Source organism: Salmo salar, chromosome ssa07 (assembly GCF_905237065.1).
Source record: "Salmo salar chromosome ssa07, Ssal_v3.1, whole genome shotgun sequence".
NCBI classification, from domain to species: Eukaryota; Metazoa; Chordata; class Actinopteri; order Salmoniformes; family Salmonidae; genus Salmo; species Salmo salar.
In genome coordinates, this window is record NC_059448.1 from 68,669,011 (window position 1) to 68,689,814 (window position 20,804).

The 20,804-nt window shown below is 47.0% G+C and overlaps 1 protein-coding gene across 2 annotated transcripts in view; it reads left to right on the plus strand.

Moving 5' to 3' along the window:
- The window catches only part of LOC123743828 (uncharacterized), a 39,234-nt gene that overhangs the window by 10,853 nt on the left and 7,577 nt on the right, over positions 1 to 20,804 (plus strand). For both annotated transcript variants that reach the window (XM_045722505.1, XM_045722506.1), the window contains exons 5-11: positions 8,061 to 8,209; positions 8,404 to 8,532; positions 8,678 to 8,789; positions 8,906 to 8,972; positions 9,071 to 9,117; positions 16,718 to 16,899; positions 17,040 to 17,153. In XM_045722505.1, the coding sequence (XP_045578461.1) occupies positions 8,061 to 8,209; positions 8,404 to 8,532; positions 8,678 to 8,789; positions 8,906 to 8,972; positions 9,071 to 9,117; positions 16,718 to 16,899; positions 17,040 to 17,153 (800 nt within the window). The remainder of the gene's footprint in view (positions 1 to 8,060; positions 8,210 to 8,403; positions 8,533 to 8,677; positions 8,790 to 8,905; positions 8,973 to 9,070; positions 9,118 to 16,717; positions 16,900 to 17,039; positions 17,154 to 20,804) is intronic.

Below are 20,804 nucleotides of genomic sequence, written 5' to 3' on the forward strand. Positions count from 1 at the left end.
ACAGACAGTTAATGATTCCACCAGACCAGCCATCAAACCCAAGATTCCAATCTCAATCAGACAAAATCCATTTATCAACATGCAAAACAGACAGAGACGCATACAAAGCTCTCCCTCACTCTCCATTTGGAAATGTTGTCACGACAGTGACGGATGGTGGTGCCCCTCCTCGGCCGGGCGGAGCTCGGGCGGTCATTGTCGCCCGGGCTACTAGCTACCATCGATCCCTTTTTGTTTCACTTTCGTTTGGTTAGGTCTAGGTAAGCACGCACCTGTTTTGGGTTAGTCATTAGTAAGGGGGGGTTATTTAGGTTAGCGTAGGATGTATGTGGTTGTACGTGATTGTGTTGCTTGTCCAGGTTTTTTGTGTTCGAAAAGAACGTGTACTGAGTTTTCCCTTCTGCCAGTGGTTTATTTTGTTTGTGTACACCACCGCAGAATCTTTCAGGGCTGCGCCCCTATACTTTGTCGACCACGTACAGCTCTTCCAATAAAGAAGTGTGGTCACGAACTCTCTCTGTCTCCTGCGCCTGACTCTACCTCTCCTGTTCCTCGAGCCAGCCCGTGACAGAAATCACGTACCCAAACTTAATGGAGTCAGCAGGAGCTTCAGCGCCAGCCATGTCCATGGAGGAAACCGTAGACCAACACTCCACCCTGCTCCACCGGCTGGGGAACGCCATGGATCAGGTGTTGGCGCGCCTGGAGAGCTGGGACCGACGCGCTCTCGGCCCCCTGAACGCGGCAGGCCAACAGCCTGCGCCCCCACCAGCACCCACAGCACCCAGTACCAGTGGGGTGAAACTCGCTCCCCCCAGGGAGTACGATGGAACGGCCGCTGGGTGTAAGGGCTTCTTACTCCAGTTGGAGTTATACCTGGCGACCGTTCGTCCCTCTCCCTCGGGGGAGGAGAGCGTCAGCGTCCTCGTCTCCTGCCTCACGGGTAAGGCCCTGGAATGGGCAAACGCCGTGTGGGACAGTCCGGACTCAGCCAGGGACAACTACCCAGAGTTCACGGCTGTTTCACCTGAGGCAGGAGACGAGGAGCGCGCAGGATTTCGCTCTCGAGTTCCGGACCCTGGCCGCGGGAGCAGGGTGGAATGAGAGGGCCCTTATAGATCACTACCGTTGTAGTTTGAGGGAGGACGTCCGCCGGGAATTAGCCTGTCGGGACACGACCCACACACTGGACCAACTGGTGGATCTGTCCATCTGACTGGACAACCTGCTGGCCGCCCGCGGACGTCCGACCCGGGCCCTGCTCATTCCACCCTCCAGCCCTCCTGCTCCCACGCCTATGGAGATAGGGGGGCAGCAGCCAGGAAGACTGGAGGGGAGGTCGCTCCTGCACCTCATGTGGTCGCAGAGGGCACACTGTGGACCGGTGCTGGGGAGACTCCCCTAGGAGTCCAGAAGGCAGGCAGAGCGCTCCTTTGACACCTCAGGTGAGTCAGCACCAGCCTCACCCAGACCCCCCTGTCCGTCACATGTATGTGTCAGTTTCGTTTCCTGGTTTCTCCCCTCACTCCCGGTTTAAGGCGCTAGTCGATTCAGGCGCAGCAGGGAGTTTTATGGACCGTGGGGTCGCGGCTAAGTTAGGGATTCCCCTGGTCCAGTTGGACCAACCCTTCCCCGTGCACGCCCTAGACAGTCGACCACTAGGGTCAGGGCTGGTCAGGGAGGTCACTGTGCCTCTGGTTATGGTAATGCGGGGGGGTCATGAGGAGCGGATTAGTCTTTTCCTCATCGATTCCCCAGCATTTCCAGTGGTTCTAGGGATTCCCTGGCTAGCCACTCACAACCCTAAGATTTCGTGGGGACAGAGGGCTCTTAAGTGGTGGTCAAATGAGTGCTCGGGCAGGTGCATAGGAGTTTCCATCGGTGCGACTACGGTGGAGAGTCCAGACCAAGTCTCCACCGTGCACATTCCCTCAGAGTATGCCGATTTGGCTATCGCCTTCAGTAAAACGATTGCGACCCAATTACCACCTCATCGACGAGGAGACTCCAGGTGGGCGCTGCCCTTCCTCGTAGTCACGTTTATCCCCTGTCTCAGGAGGAAACAGCGGCTATGGAGACATACGTCACTGAGTCCTTGAGGCAGGGATACATTCGGCCATCTCACTCACCCGTCTCCTTGAGCTTCTTTTTCGTGAAGAAGAAGGAGGGAGGTCTGCGCCCGTGCATTGACTATAGAGGTCTAAATGCCATCACAGTGGGTTTCAGTTACCCACTACCTCTCATCGGCCTCGGCGATGGAGTCATTTCACGGGGCGCGCTTCATCACGAAATTGGATCTCAGGAGCGCATATAATCTGGTGCCTATCCGAGGAGGGGACGAGTGGAAAACGGCATTTAGTACCACATCTGGCCATTATGAGTACCTCGTCATGCCGTATGGGTTAAAGAATGCTCCCACAGTCTTTCAATCCTTTGTGGACGAGATTCTCCAGGGCCTGCTCGGTCAGGGGTGTAGTGGTGTACATCGATGACATTCTGGTCTACTCCGCTACACGCGCCGAGCATGTGTCTCTGGTGCGTAAAGTGCTTGGGCGACTGGTGGAGCATGACCCTATACGTCAAGGCTGAGAAATGTGAGTTTTCCAAACCAGCCGTCTCTTTCTTGGGGTATCGCATTTCCTCATCAGGGGTAGTGATGGAATGTGACCGCGTCTCAGCCGTGCGTAATTGGCCGACTCCCACCACGGTGAAGGAGGTGCAGCGGTTTTTGGGATTTGCCAATTACTACCGGAGGTTTATCCGGGGCTTTGGGCAGGTGGCGGCTCCCATTACCTCACTGTTGAAGGGGGGCCCGGTGCGGTTGCAGTGGTCCGCGGAGGCGGACAGGGCCTTTAGTCGTCTGAAGGTTTTGTTCACCGACGCTCCGGTGCTGGCGCACCCGGACCCCTCTTTGCCCTTCATAGTGGAGGTGGACGCGTCCGAGGCTGGGGTAGGAGCCGTGCTGTCCCAGCGCTCGGGCGCCCCCCAAAGCTCCGCCCCTGCGCCTTCTTCTCTAGGAAGTTGAGTCCGGCGGAGCGTAACTATGATGTGGGGGACAGGGAGCTGTTGGCTGTGGTCAAAGCCCTGAAGGTGTGGAGACATTGGCTTGAGGGGGCACGTCACCCTTTTCTCATCTGGACTGACCACCGCAATCTGGAGTACATCCGGGCGGCGAGGAGACTGAACCCGCGTCAAGCCAGGTGGGCGATGTTCTTTACGAGATTTCGGTTTAACATCTCGTATATCCCAGGTTCCCCGGAACACTAAGGCCGACGCACTGTCTCGTCTCCATGACGCCGAGGAACGGTCCACCGATCCCACGCCCATACTTCCAGCCTCCTGCCTGGTGGCACCGGTGGTCTGGGAGGTGGACGCGGACATCGAGCGGGCGTTACGGACGGAGCCTACTCCTCCGCAGTGTCCAGTGGGTCGTAAGTACGTTCCGCTCGATGTTCGCGATCGGCTGATTCGGTGGGCTTACACGCTTCCCTCCTCGGGTCACCCAGGGGTTGAGCGGACAGTGCGTGGTCTTAGTGGGAGATACTGGTGGCCCACCTTGGTGAGGGACGTGAGGCACTATGTCTCCTCCTGTTCGGTGTGCGCTCAGAGTAAGGCTCCCAGGCACCTGCCTAGAGGGAAATTACAACCCCTCCCGGTTCCACAACGACCATGGTCCCACCTGGCGGTGGATTTCTTGACCGATCTCCCGCCGTCTCAGGGCAACACTACGATCCTGGTCGTTGTGGACCGGTTTTCTAAGTCCTGCCGTCTGCTTCCGTTACCCGGTCTTCCTACGGCCCTGCAGACTGCGGAAGCCTTATTCACCCACGTCTTCCGGCACTACGGGGTGCCCAAGGATATCGTCTCAGATCAAGGCCCCCAGTTCACGTCCCGAGTGTGGCGGGCGTTTATGGAGCGACTGGGGGTTTCGGTCAGTCTGACCTCGGGGTTTCACCCCGAAAGTAATGGGCAGGTGGAAAGGGTAAACCAGGAGGTGGGCAGGTTCCTGCGGTCCTACTGTCAGGACCGGCCAGGGGAGTGGGCAAGGTTCGTGCCATGGGCCGAAATGGCTCAGAGCTCTTTGCGCCACTCCTCCACCAACATATCACCATTCCAATGTGTGTTGGGTTATCAGCCGGTCCTGGGGCCATGGCATCAGAGCCAGACGGAGGCCCCTGCGGTGGAGGAATGGGTTCAGCGCTCAAGGGAGACCTGGAACGCTGTGCAGGAATCCCTGGAATGAACCAGGGAGCGACAAAAAGCGAGCGCTGACCGGCACCGCAGCGAGGCCCCCGTGTTCACCCCAGGGGAGAGAGTCTGGCTCTCGACCCGGAACCTGCCCCTCCGCCTGCCCTGCCGGAAGCTGGGTCCGCGGTTTGTGGGGCCATTTAAAGTCCTGAGGAGAATAAACGAGGTGTGTTACAGATTACAACTTCCTTCTTATTATCGCATTAACCCCTCGTTTCATGTGTCTCTCCTCAGGCCGGTGGTAGCTGGTCCGCTGCAGGAAAATGAGGTACGGGAGGTCCCTCCACCCCCCTGGACATCGGGGGGCCCCCCGGCGTACACAGTCCGGTCCATCTTGGACTCCAGACGCCGGGCGAGGGGCCTGCAGTACCTCGTGGACTGGGAGGGGTACGGCCCGGAGGAGAGGTGCTGGGTACCGGTGGAGGACATACTGGACCCAGCGCTCATCCGGGAGTTCCACAGCCTCCATCTGGATTGCCCTGCGCCTCGCTCTCCGGGGCGTCCTCGAGGCCGGCGTCGGCGCGCTGCGGGAGCCGCGCGTCAGGGGGGGAGTACTGTCACGACAGTGACGGATGGTGGTGCCCCTCCTCGGCCGGGCGGAGCTCGGCGGTCATCGTCGCCGGCCTACTAGCTACCATCGATCCCTTTTTGTTTCACTTTCGTTTGGTTAGGTCTAGGTAGGCACGCACCTGTTTTGGGTTAGTCATTAGTAAGGGGGGGTTATTTAGGTTAGCGTAGGATGTATGTGGTTGTACGTGATTGTGTTGCTTGTCCGGGTTTTTTTGTGTTCGAAAAGAACGTGTACTGAGTTTTCCCTTCTGCCAGTGGTTTATTTTGTTTGTGTACACCACCGCAGAATCTTTCAGGGCTGCGCCCCTATACTTTGTCGACCACGTACAGTGCTTCCAATAAAGAAGTGTGGTCACGAACTCTCTCTGTCTCCTGCGCCTGACTCTACCTCTCCTGTTCCTCGAGCCAGCCCGTGACAAATGTGGCCATAATTCCATCCTCTTAATTCCTGTTTACAAGCAAAAACTCAAAACAGGAAGTACCAAGTGATGCGCTCAATAGGGAAGTTGTCCAATGAAGCGGACACTAAGTTTTGCACCGATTGGATTATGCATCGATGACGTAGTCCCCACAGTGATCGTACGTACATAGCCTAAAAATCCATGGATTACAGGCAACATCCACACTGAGCTAAAGGCTAGAGCTGCCACTTTCAAAGAGTGGGACACAAATCCGGACACTTATAAGAAACCCCACGAAGCCTTGCGACGAACCATCAAATAGGCCATGTGTCAATACAGAACCAAGACTGAATCCTACTACACAGGCTCTGATGCTCGTCAGATGTGGCAGGGTTTGGAAACTACTATGGATTACAAAGGGAAACCCAGCCACGAGCTGCCCAGTGACGTGAGCCTACCAGACGAGCTAAATGCCTTCTATGCCTTCTAAACACCTGCCTCTGCAACTGGATACTGGACTTTCTGACGGGCCTCCCCCCAGATGATGAGGGTAGGCAACACCACATATGCCATGCTGACCCTCAACATAGGGGCCCCTCAGGGGTGTGTGCTTAGCCCTGTCCTGTACTCCCTGTTCACCCAGGACTGCGTGGCTACGTACGACTCCAACACCATCATTAAGTTTGCTGACGACACGACGATGAGACAGCCTAAAGAGAGAAGGTCAGAGACCTGGCAGTGTGGTGCCAGGACAATAACCTCTCACTTCAACATCAGCAAGACACAGGAAGTGATCGTAGATGACAGGAAACTGAGGATTGAGATGAACTGGCTGAGAGGAAGTGGAGCCAGGGCCTGCAGGGGGGTTAGTGGAAGAGGACTGGGGCCTTTGTGGAGTGGTGGAGGTTGAACCATCAGTGGAGGCAAACATCATCATCCTTATCTTCTCTATTTGAAATAAATAATTAAATAAAGGAATAGAAAAGGATCAATATTGTTGTAAGATACACATCATTACAGTTGACGAAACTACATATAATGTAGTAATGTAAAAGCAATACAAAAAATGTGTTGTTGCAGTTTTCCATCATAATAAATAAGATTGTCTGGACAGTGCTTCACACAGAGGTGTGAAACAAAACACACACACCCACACACACACACACACACACACACACACACAGGAGCAATGGCCACAAGAGGGATGGCCCCCCAGTTGAAAATGTAAAATATTGCACAAACAGGACACAGTAACATAGGCCTATACTAGGATGTAAGCTATACATACAGTCCAAAACACAAAACAGCAGACCACAACTATAACAAAACTACTTTACTGGGATGTAAAAGCAATTTACTAGCCTATACAATGTAAACAGTGGGACACAGGTAGCCTAGCTTTAGAGACTGTCACGTTCGTCTTTGTAATAATGATCGGACCAAGGCGCAGCCTGAGTAGCGTTCCACATTATTTATTTGAAAGTGAAACTAAGCAAAGACAAAAACAAATAAACAATAAACTAACAATAGAGATGCTACATGCACTAACTCAAAACATAAACAATATCCCATAACCCACAGGTGGAAAAAAATGCTACTTAAGTATGATCCCCAATTAGAGACAACGATAACCAGCTGCCTCTAATTGGGAATCATACAAATCACCAAAATATAGAAAAACTAAACTAGAACCCCACATAGAAAATATAAACTCGATTAACCCCCCAGTCACACCCTGACCTACTCTACCATAGAAAATAAAAACTTTAAAACTCTCCAAAGTTACACAGAATATTACAAACTAATGTGCAATATATAAAATATGTAAATACTTAGGAATAATACACAGGATATAGGCTACACAGGTCAGGTCATATACTATACTGTAAATACAATACAAAAAGCAGACCACAACTATATAACTAAATACATATATTAAACTGTAGAAAGTTCAAAAAAATTATTTACATATACACTACCGTTCAAAGTTTGGTGTCACCTAGAAATGTCCTTGTTTTTGAAAGAAAGCAAATTCTTTTGTCCATTAAAGTAACATCAAATTGATCAGAAACACAGTGTACACATTGTTCATGTTGTAAATGACTATTGTAGCTGGAAACGGCAGATTTTTTATGGAATATCTACATAGGCGTACAGAGGCCCTTAGCAGCAACCATCACTCCTGTGTTCCTTTGGCACGTTGTGTTAGCTAATCCAAGTTTATCATTTTAAAAGGCTAATTGATCCTTAGAAAACCCTTTCGCAATTATGTTAGCACAGCTAAAAACTGTTGTTCTGATTAAAGAAGCAAGAAAACTGACCTTCTTCAGACTAGTTGAGTATCTGGAGAGTCAGCATTTGTGGGTTCGATTACAGGCTCAAAATGGCCAGAAACTAATAAGTTTCTTCTGAAACTCGTCAGTCTATTCTTGTTCTGGGAAAAGAAGACTATTCCATGCGAGAAATTGTCAAGAAACATCCGACTATGATTGATAATGTCAAAGGCCAGACTGAAGTCGAACAAAACAGCTCCCACAATCTTTTCATCATACATTTCTCCTCAGCCATTCATCAGTCAATTGTGTTTGCGCCGTGCATGTTGAATGTCATTCCCTATAAGCGTGCTGAAAATCTGTCGTAAATTTTTTTACTGTAAAATAGCATTGTATCTGGGCAAACACAACTCTAAATGCTATAAAGTATTTGAGGTGCTACTTGATCTAGCTTAGTTTGCACTTTTGGGATTATTCCATTAATTGCTTTAATGTACCAGGTAAACTAAGTCAACCACAGCTCTTTAACAGTACATACTGTCAGTGTGTGTTGTTGTTGTTGTTCCAGGGGTGGATGCTGCCTCGGGGGTGGTGAACACTACAGAGGAGGAGGTGGAAGGGGTGGACTCCCAGTCACCATGCCCAGCCGGGTGGCATCAGAATGAGCATCGCTGCTTCTCCTTCTACCCCGTCTGGGCCACCTGGGCCACTGCAGAGGTAACACTTGTAACAGAGAGAGACAATTACTAATTACTACTACTATTTCACAACTATTGATACTTCAAGACTAGCAAGCACACATTTACTTCAGAAAATATCAATTTCTAGCCTGCATTGATCTTTGCTCCCTGAGGTACTGCCTGGGCTTTAGCTCAGCGGGCTAACACAGTGTTCTCTGGCTGTCCCTCTAGTCATACTGCTCCCAGCACAGAGGGAACCTGGTGTCGGTTCACAGCCCTGGTCAACAGATGTTTGTCCAGGATCTGGTCAGGAGACACACATACCAGCCGGTCTGGATAGGAGGCTACGACGCAGCTCAGGTAAACTGGGTCAATAATTCATCAGTCAGTCTGTCAATCAATCTGTCAAATGTCTACAGGTTACACAGGCAAAAGCTCAACGTACTTTTCGTTTAAAAACAATGAAGTGTTTTCAATCCATCAATCAATGTTTTTCTGTGATAAGGAGGAGGTGTGGCTGTGGAGTGACGGCTCAGCTGTTGACCGTTTTTACTGGGAGGAGGATGAGCCCAGTAACTCTGGACAGGGGGAGAACTGTATGGAGCTACACACTGGAGGTACGCACACACACACACACACACACACACACACACACACACACACACACACACACACACACACTCTGAGCACATTGAAATAACTGAAGTGTGATTTGTTGTTGCCTTGACAAAAGGTGGGCAGGGCTGGAATGACGTGTCCTGTGGAGAGCTGAGGTTCTATGTGTGTTCTATGGAGACAAGGTAGCAGGACAACACTGTCTTGTATCTGGACATGTTCTTACAGAGACCATATTAACACTAAATTAAATTCATGTTTTTTTTTTTTCATTTTCTTTTAGATCTGGTTTAGCAGCATTACCAAGTCAGAAGAAAGCACATGAGAGAGGTAGGATTGTTTTGTCCCATTGCTTAGGCTAGACAGATCTAAAAGATCAAGAAGTTTCTGATGTCTGATAGTGGTTAGTTACAGGTGCAGCTCCTTGTTGTAATGGTCGTCATGAACACAGGACCAAAACGCAGCGGGAATATGAATGCTCATCTTTTTAATATTGAGAAAAGTGAACACTTACAAAATAAACAAAACAACGACTACACAGTTCCATAAGGAAAAGTAGCTATACAGAAAACATCTACCCACAAAACCCAAAGGAAAAACAGGCTGCCTAAGTATGACTCCCAACATAGAAACACGGATATAGAATGCCCACCCAAATCACACCCTGACCAAACCTAAATAGAGACATATAAAGGCTCTCTCAGGTCAGGGCGTGACAGTACCCCCCCTCCAAAGGTGTGGACTCCGGCCGCAAAACCTGAACCTATATGGGAGGGTCTGGTTGGGCATTTCTCCGCGGTGGAGGCTCTGGAGTGGGATGCAGACCCCGTTTAACTGGCTCCCCTAGAGCGTGATCTCCTGCCGCCGACCACGGACCCTCGCAGTGGGCCCCGGACTGGAGGGCGACTCTGGCTGCGCCGGACAGGCGGGCGACTCTGGCAGCTCCGGACAGGCGGGCGACTCTGGCAGCTCCGGACAGGCGGGAGACTCTGGCAGCTCCGGACAGGCGGGCGACTCTGGCAGCTCCGGACAGGCGGGCGACTCTGGCAGCTCAGGACAGGCGGGCGACTCTGGCAGCTCCGGACAGGTGGGCGGCTCTGGCGGCTCCGGACTGGCTCTGGGCGCAGGCACACGATTCACCAGGCTGGGGAGAAATGCAGGAGGCCTGGCTCTGGGCGCAGGCACAGGCACAGGACTCACCAGGCTGGGGAGACATGCAGGAGGCCTGGCTCTGGGCGCAGGCACAGGACTCACCAGGCTGGGGAGACATGCAGGAGGCCTGGTTCTGGGCGCAGGCACAGGACTCACCAGGCTGGGGAGACATGCAGGAGGCCTGGCTCTGGGAGAAGGCACAGGACTCACCAGGCTGGGGAGACATGCAGGAGGCCTGGTTCTGAGCGCAGGCACAGGACTCACCAGGCTGGGGAGACATGCAGGAGGCCTGGCTCTGGGAGAAGGCACAGGCTTCACCAGGCTGGGGAGACATGCAGGAAGCCTGGCTCTGGGAGCAGGCACAGGCTTCACCAGGCTGGGGAGACATGCAGGAAGCCTGGCTCTGGGAGCAGGCACAGGCTTCACCAGGCTGGGGAGACATACAGGAAGCCTGGCTCTGGGCGCAGGCACAGGACTCACCAGGCTGGGGAGACATGCAGGAGGCCTGGTTCTGGGTGCAGGCACAGGATAGACCTTGTCCTGGAGACGCACTGGAGGTCTGGTGCGCACGGCCTGCACAACCCGTCCTGGCTCGATGCCCACTCTCGCACGGCAGGTGTTAGGAGCTGGGATGTAGCGCACCGGGCGCTCAACACGTACTGGGGACACCGTGCGCTCTGCCGCATAACACGGTGCCTGACCAGTACCACGCGGCCTCCTGTAAGCACGGAAAGTTGGCTCAGAATTTCTTCCTGACTCAGAACAACTTCTTGTGTGCCCCCCCAAAAAAATGTTTTGGGGCTGCCTCTCATGCCTGCTGCGCTCCCTTGCCTCATACCACCGCCTCTCAGCTTTCGCTGCCTCCAGTTCCTCTTTCGGGCGGCGATATTCCCCAGCTTGTCTCCATGGTCCCTTTCCGTCCAGAATTTCCTCCCAAGTCCACGAATCCTGAACCCTCTGCTCCTTGTTCCCACGCTGCTTGATCCTCATATGGTGGGTAGATCTGTAACGGTCGTCGTGAACACAGGACCAAAACGCAGCGGGAATATGAATGCTCATCTTTTTAATATTGAGAAAAGTTAACACTTACAAAATAAACAAAACAACGACTACACAGTTCCATAAGGCAAAGTAGCTATACAGAAAACATCTACCCACAAAACCCAAAGGGAAAAACAGGCTGCCTAAGTATGACTCCCAATCAGCAACAACGATATACAGCTGTTCCTGATTGAGAGCCATACCCGGCCGAAACAAAGAAATCCCAAACATAGAAACACGGACATAGAATGCCCACCCAAATCACACCCTGACCAAACCTAAATAGAGACATAAAAAGGCTCTCTCAGGTCAGGGTGTGACACTTGTTGATTGGCACTCTGACATTAAGATGACAGCTGTCTGATGATTAATGACACTTGCGAATGCTATGCCATTTCAAACTTTAAAACATGTTGATCTGTCTGGAATGTTAAGGTTTTTGTCCTCCTAGAAAACCTCTTCCTCTTTAATGGGATATCTTCAACATTATAAAGCTCCCTTTATTTAAATCTCCCACTTTAAATCTGACTTCCAACATTCTGTTCACTCAAAACAATGTGACTTTGAATCAGCTATTTTGACCCCTTTCCCAGTAGCTTCGACAAAAACGTAGAGCATATTATTAGTCTACTCTGCTATTCAAATCTAAAATTAGAACAGAAATAACTTTTACCAGTCAAACTATACAGCTGTTTTGGTAACTGCATCAACTAGTTTAATGTAGCTAACTTCCTACTGTTGAATTAACTGCTATATAACTAGTTTAATGTAGCTAACTTCCCACTGTTGAATTAACTGCATCAACTAGTTTAATGTAGCTAACTTCCTACTGTTGAATTAACTGCTATAGAACTAGTTTAATGTAGCTAACTTCCTACTGTTGAATTAACTGCTATAGAACTAGTTTAATGTAGCTAACTTCCTACTGTTGAATTAACTGCTATATAACTAGTTTAATGTAGCTAACTTCCCACTGTTGAATTAACTGCTATAGAACTAGTTTAATGTAGCTAACTTCCCACTGTTGAATTAACTGCTATAGAACTAGTTTAATGTAGCTAACTTCCCACTGTTGAATTAACTGCTATAGAACTAGTTTAATGTAGCTAACTTCCCACTGTTGAATTAACTGCTATAGAACTAGTTTAATGTAGCTAACTTCCTACTGTTGAATTAACTGCTATAGAACTAGTTTAATGTAGCTAACTTCCCACTGTTGAATCAACTGCATCAACTAGTTTAATGTAGCTAACTTCCCACTGTTGAATTAACTGCTATATAACTAGTTTAATGTAGCTAACTTCCCACTGTTGAATTAACTGCTATAGAACTAGTTTAATGTAGCTAACTTCCTACTGTTGAATTAACTGCTATAGAACTAGTTTAATGTAGCTAACTTCCCACTGTTGAATTAACTGCTATATAACTAGTTTAATGTAGCTAACTTCCTACTGTTGAATTAACTGCTATAGAACTAGTTTAATGTAGCTAACTTCCCACTGTTGAACTAACTGCTATAGAACTAGTTTAATGTAGCTAACTTCCCACTGTTGAATTAACTGCTATAGAACTAGTTTAATGTAGCTAACTTCCCACTGTTGAATTAACTGCTATAGAACTAGTTTAATGTAGCTAACTTCCCATCATTGAACTAACTGCCAAAGAACTAGTTTAATGTAGATAACTTTGTCAGGTGTGTGCGTGCTGGCAGCGAAGTCAGGTGCAGGAGAGCAGAGATCTGTGGGGCAAAAAAAACTAACTTTATTGAGGCAAAAGTGCAAAACGCGAAAAACAGTCACAATAATTATGTTTAACAATAAACATCTGCGTGAAAATAACACGGAAAAACAAACCAGTCTGACCGCGTCAACAATAAACACGTAACACAAACAATTTCACACAAAGACATAAGGGGGAACAGAGGAATAAATACATGTAGTGTGATTGGGAATAAAAACCAGGTGTGCAGGGAACAAGACAAAACAAATGGATACATGAAAAATGGAGCGGCGATGGCAAGAAAGCTGGTGACGTCGACCGCCGAACGCCGCCTGAACAAGGAGAGGAGCCGACTTCAGCGGAAGTCGTGACACCACTTGGAGATTGTTTCTTGTTTTGCCTGTGTGAGCCTGACAAGACTGTTTTGTTGTTCGTGCGTTCTTCGTTTGTTATTTTGGGTGTTCTCTTTATTTAAAAATAAATAACAAGATGAGCATCCACATTCCTGCTGCGTTTTGGTCCTCCATTCCCGACGACAACCGTTACAGAATCTCCCACCAAATAAGGACCAAGCAGCGGAGGAAGGAGCAACGGAGGGACGATTGGGAAAATGAGACATGGGCAGAGTTGAGGAGAGGCATTTCCAGGGCTGTGGAAGATTTAAGGGAGCCCGAGAGGCAGCCCCAAGATTTTTTTGGGGGGGAGCACACGGGTAGTTTGGCTGGGCGAGGAGTGAGCCCCAGGCCAAATCCCCGTACCTTTTTTGGGCAACTAGTGACTGGACAGGTCCCGTGTTTCGGGGTAATGGGTACTGTGGCAAGGCCAAGTATTTTTAGGCCGGTACGCGCAATACCAGCGCCCCACATTTGCCAGGGGGAAGTGGGCATCCAGCCAGTAAGAGCGATGCCAGTTCTGCACTCGAGACCGCCAGTAAGCCTCTACGGTCCAGTGCGTCAGCCCAGTCCGACTCGTCCTGTTCCCGCTCCCCGCACTAGCCCTGAGGTGCGTGTTCCCAGGCTGATACCTCCAGTACCAGCACAACGCATCAGGCTTCCAGTGCGTCAACCCAGTCCGACTCGGCCTGTTCCCGCTCCCCGCACTAGCCCTGAGGTGCGTGTTCCCAGGCTGATACCTCCAGTACCAGCACAACGCATCAGGCTTCTAGTGCGTCAACCCAGTCCGACTCGGCCTGTTCCCTGCCTTCCGCACTAGCCCTGAGGTGCGTGTCCCCAGACTGGCACATCCAGTACCAGTACCACACATCAGGCTTCCAGTGCGTCAGCCCAGCCTCGAGAGTCCGGTAACAGTGTGCAGTCCAGAGTATCCGGCATCAGTGTGCAGTCCAGAGTATCCGGCACCAGTGTGCAGTCCAGAGTATCCGGCAACAGTGTCTAGTCCGGAACCGAGAGAGTCTGCCTGCGACCCGGAACCGAGGGAGTCTGCCTGCGACCCGGAACCGAGGGAGTCTGCCTGCGACCCGGAACAGAGGGGAGTCTGCCTGCGACCCGGAACCGGGTGAGTCTGCCTATGACCCGGAACCGGGTGAGTCTGCCTATGACCCGGAACCAAAGGAGTCTATCAGCAACCCGGAACTGAGTAAGTCTGTTGACGATCCGGAACTAAATATGATTAACTGTGTACTGTGTATCAAATGAGTCTGCCTACAGCGTGGAACGGAAGAGGTCGGCCTACGATCCGGAACGATGGGAGTCTGCGTACGGCCCGAAACTGAGCAAGTCTGTCTGCATTCTGGAGGACAGTAGGCCGGAGCCAGAACCACCTCCTGTATAGGTGGGTTGGGGAGGGGGGTGTAGCACAAGTGCCGTCGGTGACGGCAGCCACCCTCCCTTCCCTCCCCTTTAGTTTAGGGGGATTTTTTGTTGTTGTTGTTTTTTTTTTTATTTTTTTATTTATGAGGTGCATCCGGGGTCTGCACCTTTGGGGGGGGGTACTGTCACGTCCTGACCAGTATAAGGGTTATTTGTTATTGTAGTTTGGTCAGGACGTGGCAGAGGGTATTTTGTTTATGTGGTGATTTATGTAGTAGGGTGTTTGATTTATTATTTCCGGGTTTTGGTCTATGTTCTATATTTTGTATTTCTATGTTCTTTCTGATTTGTTGTATTTCTATGTTTAGGTTGATGGGAGGTTGGACTCTCAATTGGAGGCAGGTGCTTTCTCGTTGCCTCTGATTGAGAGTCCTATATATGGGTAATTGTTTGGTTTGGTGTTGCGGGAGATTGTTTCTTGTTTTGCCTGTGTGAGCATGACAAGACTGTTTTGTTGTTCGTGCGTTCTTCGTTTGTTATTTTGGGTGTTCTCTTTATTTAAAAATAAATAACAAGATGAGCATCCACATTCCTGCTGCGTTTTGGTCCTCCATTCCCGACGACAACTGTTACACACTGTTGAATTAACTGCTATAGAACTAGTTTAATGTAGCTAACTTCCCACTGTTGAATTAACTGCATCAACTAGTTTAATGTAGCTAACTTCCCACTGTTGAATTAACTGCTATATAACTAGTTTAATGTAGCTAACTTCCCACTGATGAATTAACTGCTATAGAACTAGTTTAATGTAGCTAACTTCCCACTGTTGAATTAACTGCTATAGAACTAGTTTAATGTAGCTAACTTCCTACTGTTGAATTAACTGCTATAGAACTAGTTTAATGTAGCTAACTTCCCACTGTTGAATTAACTGCTATAGAACTAGTTTAATGTAGCTAACTTCCCACTGTTGAATTAACTGCTATAGAACTAGTTTAATGTAGCTAACTTCCTACTGTTGAATTAACTGCTATAGAACTAGTTTAATGTAGCTAACTTCCCACTGTTGAATTAACTGCTATAGAACTAGTTTAATGTAGCTAACATCCCACTGTTGAATTAACTGCTATATAACTAGTTTAATGTAGCTAACTTCCCACTGTTGAATTAACTGCTATAGAACTAGTTTAATGTAGCTAACTTCCCACTGTTGAATTAACTGCTATAGAACTAGTTTAATGTAGCTAACATCCCACTGTTGAATTAACTGCTATAGAACTAGTTTAATGTAGCTAACTTCCCACTGTTGAATTAACTGCTATAGAACTAGTTTAATGTAGCTAACTTCCCACTGTTGAATTAACTGCTATAGAACTAGTTTAATGTAGCTAACTTCCCACTGTTGAATTAACTGCTATATAACTAGTTTAATGTAGCTAACTTCCCACTGTTGAATTAACTGCTATAGAACTAGTTTAATGTAGCTAACTTCCCACTGTTGAATTAACTGCTATAGAACTAGTTTAATGTAGCTAACTTCCCACTGTTGAATTAACTGCTATATAACTAGTTTAATGTAGCTAACATCCCACTGCTGAATTAACTGCTATATAACTAGTTTAATGTAGCTAACTTCCTACTGTTGAATTAACTGCATCAACTAGTTTAATGTAGCTAACTTCCCACTGTTGAATTAACTGCATCAACTAGTTTAATGTAGCTAACTTCCCACTGTTGAATTAACTGCTATAGAACTAGTTTAATGTAGCTAACTTCCCACTGTTGAATTAACTGCTATAGAACTAGTTTAATGTAGCTAACTTCCCACTGTTGAATTAACTGCTATAGAACTAGTTTAATGTAGCTAACTTCCCACTGTTGAATTAACTGCTATAGAACTAGTTTAATGTAGCTAACTTCCTACTGTTGAATTAACTGCTATAGAACTAGTTTAATGTAGCTAACTTCCCACTGATGAATTAACTGCTATATAACTAGCAATGTGAAACATGTATTTCTAGATGAAACACTGATTAAGTTTGGTGAATAAGTGACTGTATGATTGTATGTGTTGTAATTGTCAAATAAAAAATGTTCTCAGAGTTTTGAAACAACTGTATTTTTGATTAACTGTTTTGAGTTTCGTACAAAGCGTTGCTAAAATGTACCACATACTTGTGAAAACTGCACCAAAGCAATGAAAAATATATATATATATCTTTCTCTCTCCTCCCTCCCTCCCCCAGAGCTGGTTGAAGAGGTGAGTATTTATGACGTCCTGTGGGAGACCAGTAAGAGAGTAGCAGATGAGACCCTCTACTCAGCCTTCCTCAGAGGGATGTATTCCAGACGTCTGCCTGCCCACTGCTATGCTGACTTCTGCCACCAGGAGATGCTATACCTGGACAGAGTCATCACCATGCTGCAGGTGAAAAGAAAATACATTAAATAAAACAAATACCGTAACGTTTTACTTACTATGACTGTGATACGTGGTTGTCATCCCTAGCTATCTTAAGATAAGTTGCTCTGTGTGTGTAAATGTGTGTATGCGTGTGTGTGAGCCAGGTGCTGATCAGAACAGTCCAGGGTCCTCCAGACATCATGCAGTTTCTCCAGAGAACACATCAACGCTACCAGGAGTCTCTGAAGGAGGCCCAGAACCAAACTCCACCACACCTGGTAAGAAGCTGTTATAACAATCACCCTTAATATACCATTTAAGATAATATATCTTAATATGAAATTTAAGATAATATTTCTTAATATACAATTTAAGATAAAAATTCTTAATATACCATTTAAGATAATATTTCTTAATATACAATTTAAGATAATATATCTTAATATACAATCTAAGAGAATATATCTTAATATACAATTTAAGAGAATATATCTTAATATACAGTATATTACGCAGTAGCTAAAGCTTAATAATAGCCAAACCATACCAAACCTTCACAAACATTTCTTAATCAAGAATAAACATGCCTCTCTGATTGATGAAAAAGGAATAACGGCGGTAATATTCATAGAATTTCTGTCTTAGGTCTCATTTTATGTAGTGTCGTGTTGTCTCTCTTGTTGTGGTGTGTGTGTGTGTGTGTGTGTGTGTGTGTGTGTGTGTGTGTATATATATACAGTGGGGCAAAAAAGTATTTAGTCAGCCACCAATTGTGCAAGTTCTCCCACTTAAAAAGATGAGAGGCCTGTAAGTTTCATCATAGGTACACTTCAACTATGACAGACAAAAATAGAAAAAAAATTCCAGAAAATCACATTGTAGGATTTTTTATGAATTAATTTGCAAATTATGGTGGAAAAAAAGTATTTGGTCAATAACCAAAGTTTATCTCAATACTTTGTTATACACCCTTTGTTGGCAATGACACAGGTCAAATGTTTTCTGTAAGTCTTCACAAGGTTTTCACACACTGTTGCTGGTATTTTGGCCCATTCCTCCATGCAGATCTCCTCTAGAGCAGTGATGTTTTGGGGCTGTCGCTGGGCAACACGGACTTTCAACTCCCTCCAAAGATTTTCTATGGGGTTGAGATCTGAAGACTGGCTAGGCCACTCCAGGACCTTGAAATGCTTCTTACGAAGCCACTCCTTCGTTGCCCGGGCGGTGTGTTTGGGATCATTGTCATGCTGAAAGACCCAGCCACGTTTCATCTTCAATGCCCTTGCTGATGGAAGGAGGTTTTCACTCAAAATCTCACGATACATGGCCCCATTCATTCTTTCCTTTACACGGATCAGTCGTCCTGGTCCCTTTGCAGAAAAACAGCCCCAAAGCATGATGTTGCCACCCCCATGCTTCACAGTAGGTATGGTGTTCTTTGGATGCAACTCAGCATTCTTTGTCCTCCAAACACGACAAGTTGAGTTTTTACCAAAAAGTTATATTTTGGTTTCATCTGACCATATGACATTCTCCCAATCCTCTTCTGGATCATCCAAATGCTCTCTTGCAAACTTGAGACGGGCCTGGACATGTACTGGCTTAAGCAGGGGGACACGTCTGGCACTGCAGGATTTGAGTTCCTGGCAGTGTAGTGTGTTACTGATGGTAGGCTTTGTTACTTTGGTCCCAGCTCTCTGCAGGTCATTCACTAGGTCCCCCCGTGTGGTTCTGGGATTTTTGCTCACGGTTCTTGTGATCATTTTGACCCCACTGGGTGAAGATCTTGCGTGGAGCCCCAGATCGAGGGAGATTATCAGTGGTCTTGTATGTCTTCCATTTCCTAATAATTGCTCCCACAGTTGATTTCTTCAAACCAAGCTGCTTACCTATTGCAGATTCAGTCTTCCCAGCCTGGTGCAGGTCTACAATTCTGTTTCTGGTGTCCTTTGACAGCTCTTTGGTCTTGGCCATAGTGGAGTTTGGAGTGTGACTGTTTGAGGTTGTGGACAGGTGTCTTTTATACTGATAACAAGTTCAAACAAGTTCAAACAGGTGCCATTAATACAGGTAACGAGTGGAGGACAGAGGAGCCTCTTAAAGAAGAAGTTACAGGTCTGTGAGAGCCAGAAATCTTGCTTGTTTGTAGGTGACCAAATACTTATTTTCCACCATAATTTGCAAATAAATTCATAAAAAATCCTACAATGTGATTTTCAGGAGTTTTTTTTCATTTTGTCTGTCATAGTTGACGTGTACCTATGATGAAAATTACAGGCCTCTCTCATCTTTTTAAGTGGGAGAACTTGCACAATTGGTGACTGACTAAATACTTTTTTGCCCCACTGTATATACAGTTGAAGTCGGAAGTTTACATACACTTAGGTTATGTTAACAAACTATAGTTATTGCAAGATGGTTAGGACATCTACTTTGTGTATGTGTAACAGATGTATAGCGTACTCTCCTTGCGTTGTTTTTTTTTTCCTAATAAATCACATCAGCCAGTGGTCCCAGTTGAGCATCATTTATTCCTGTTGTTAAATGAGAAACAGCACGGTAGTTGTGCAGGGCTTAATGATACTGATGGCTGTCGATGGCAAAATCTGTAGCATCACATTTTCATACTGGGTCACAAAATACAAAAATACAATACAAAATATAACATGTGTAAATACCTGTTGTTAAATGAGAAACAGCACGGTAGTTGTGCAGGGCTTAATGATACTGATGGCTGTCGATGGCAAAAGCTGTAGCATGAAGACAACTGTGTTAGCAGTGGGCTTATGTGACCATTACAACGGTGTATGCTAGCTAACACTTATCTACAGCAATCATATGCCAAAGCACATTCCAGAAAGCCCCTCAATCCCTAACAGGTACCATATACCCACACATGTATAAATCAGTAACGTACAGCAAACTTGAACACATTGTAAAATATAAAATATAAAACAGTATTCAGAACGTGACCTACCCCTTGCATCACATTTTCATACTGGGAAGACCTGACGTTCGCAATCTCCCCCTATCTGCAAGCGGGGCCAATCACAACACACCTTATTGTCATCAGTTGAACCAACCAATGAGAATGCTTGAACATTAAGTACACATTTCTTTAGAGGCAAGTGGAAACATAACCAACCCTGTTACACATGACACAAGTCATTTTTCCAACAATTGTTTACAGAAAGATTATTTCACTTATAACTCACTGTATCACAATTCCAGTGGGTCAGAAGTTTACATACACTAAGTTGACTGTGCCTTTAAACAGCTTGGAAAATTCCTGAAAATGATGTCATGGCTTTAGAAGCATCTGATAGGCTAATTGACATCATTTTAGTCAATTGGAGGTGTACCTGTGGATTTATTTAAAGGCCTACCTTAAAACTCAGTGTCTCTTTGCTTGACATCATGGGAAAATCAAAAGAAATCAGTCAAGACCTCAGAAAACAAATTGTAGACCTCCACAAGTCTGCTTCATCCTTGGGAGCAATTTCCAAACGCCTGAAGGTACGCATCCGTCATACTGCTAAGGAAGGAGATGTGTTCTGTCTCCTAGAGATGAACTTACTTTGGTGCGAGAAGTGCAAATTAATCCCAGAACAACAGCAAAGGACCTGGTGAAGATGCTGGAAAAAATGGGTAGAAAAGTATCTATATCCACAGCAAAACGAGTCCTATATCGACATAACATGAAAGGCCACTCAGCAAGGAAGAAGCCACTGCTCCAAAACCGCCATAAAAAAAGGTGGCAGCATGATGTTGTGGGGGTGCTTTGCTGCAGGAGAGGCACTGAGTTTGTAGGCCTTGAAATACATCCACAAGTATATCTCCAATTGACTCAAATGATGTAAATTAGCCTATCAGTCCACAGTTATCTTCTGGATGACTCTCAAAAAACTTGGTTCGACCACAAACCCAAG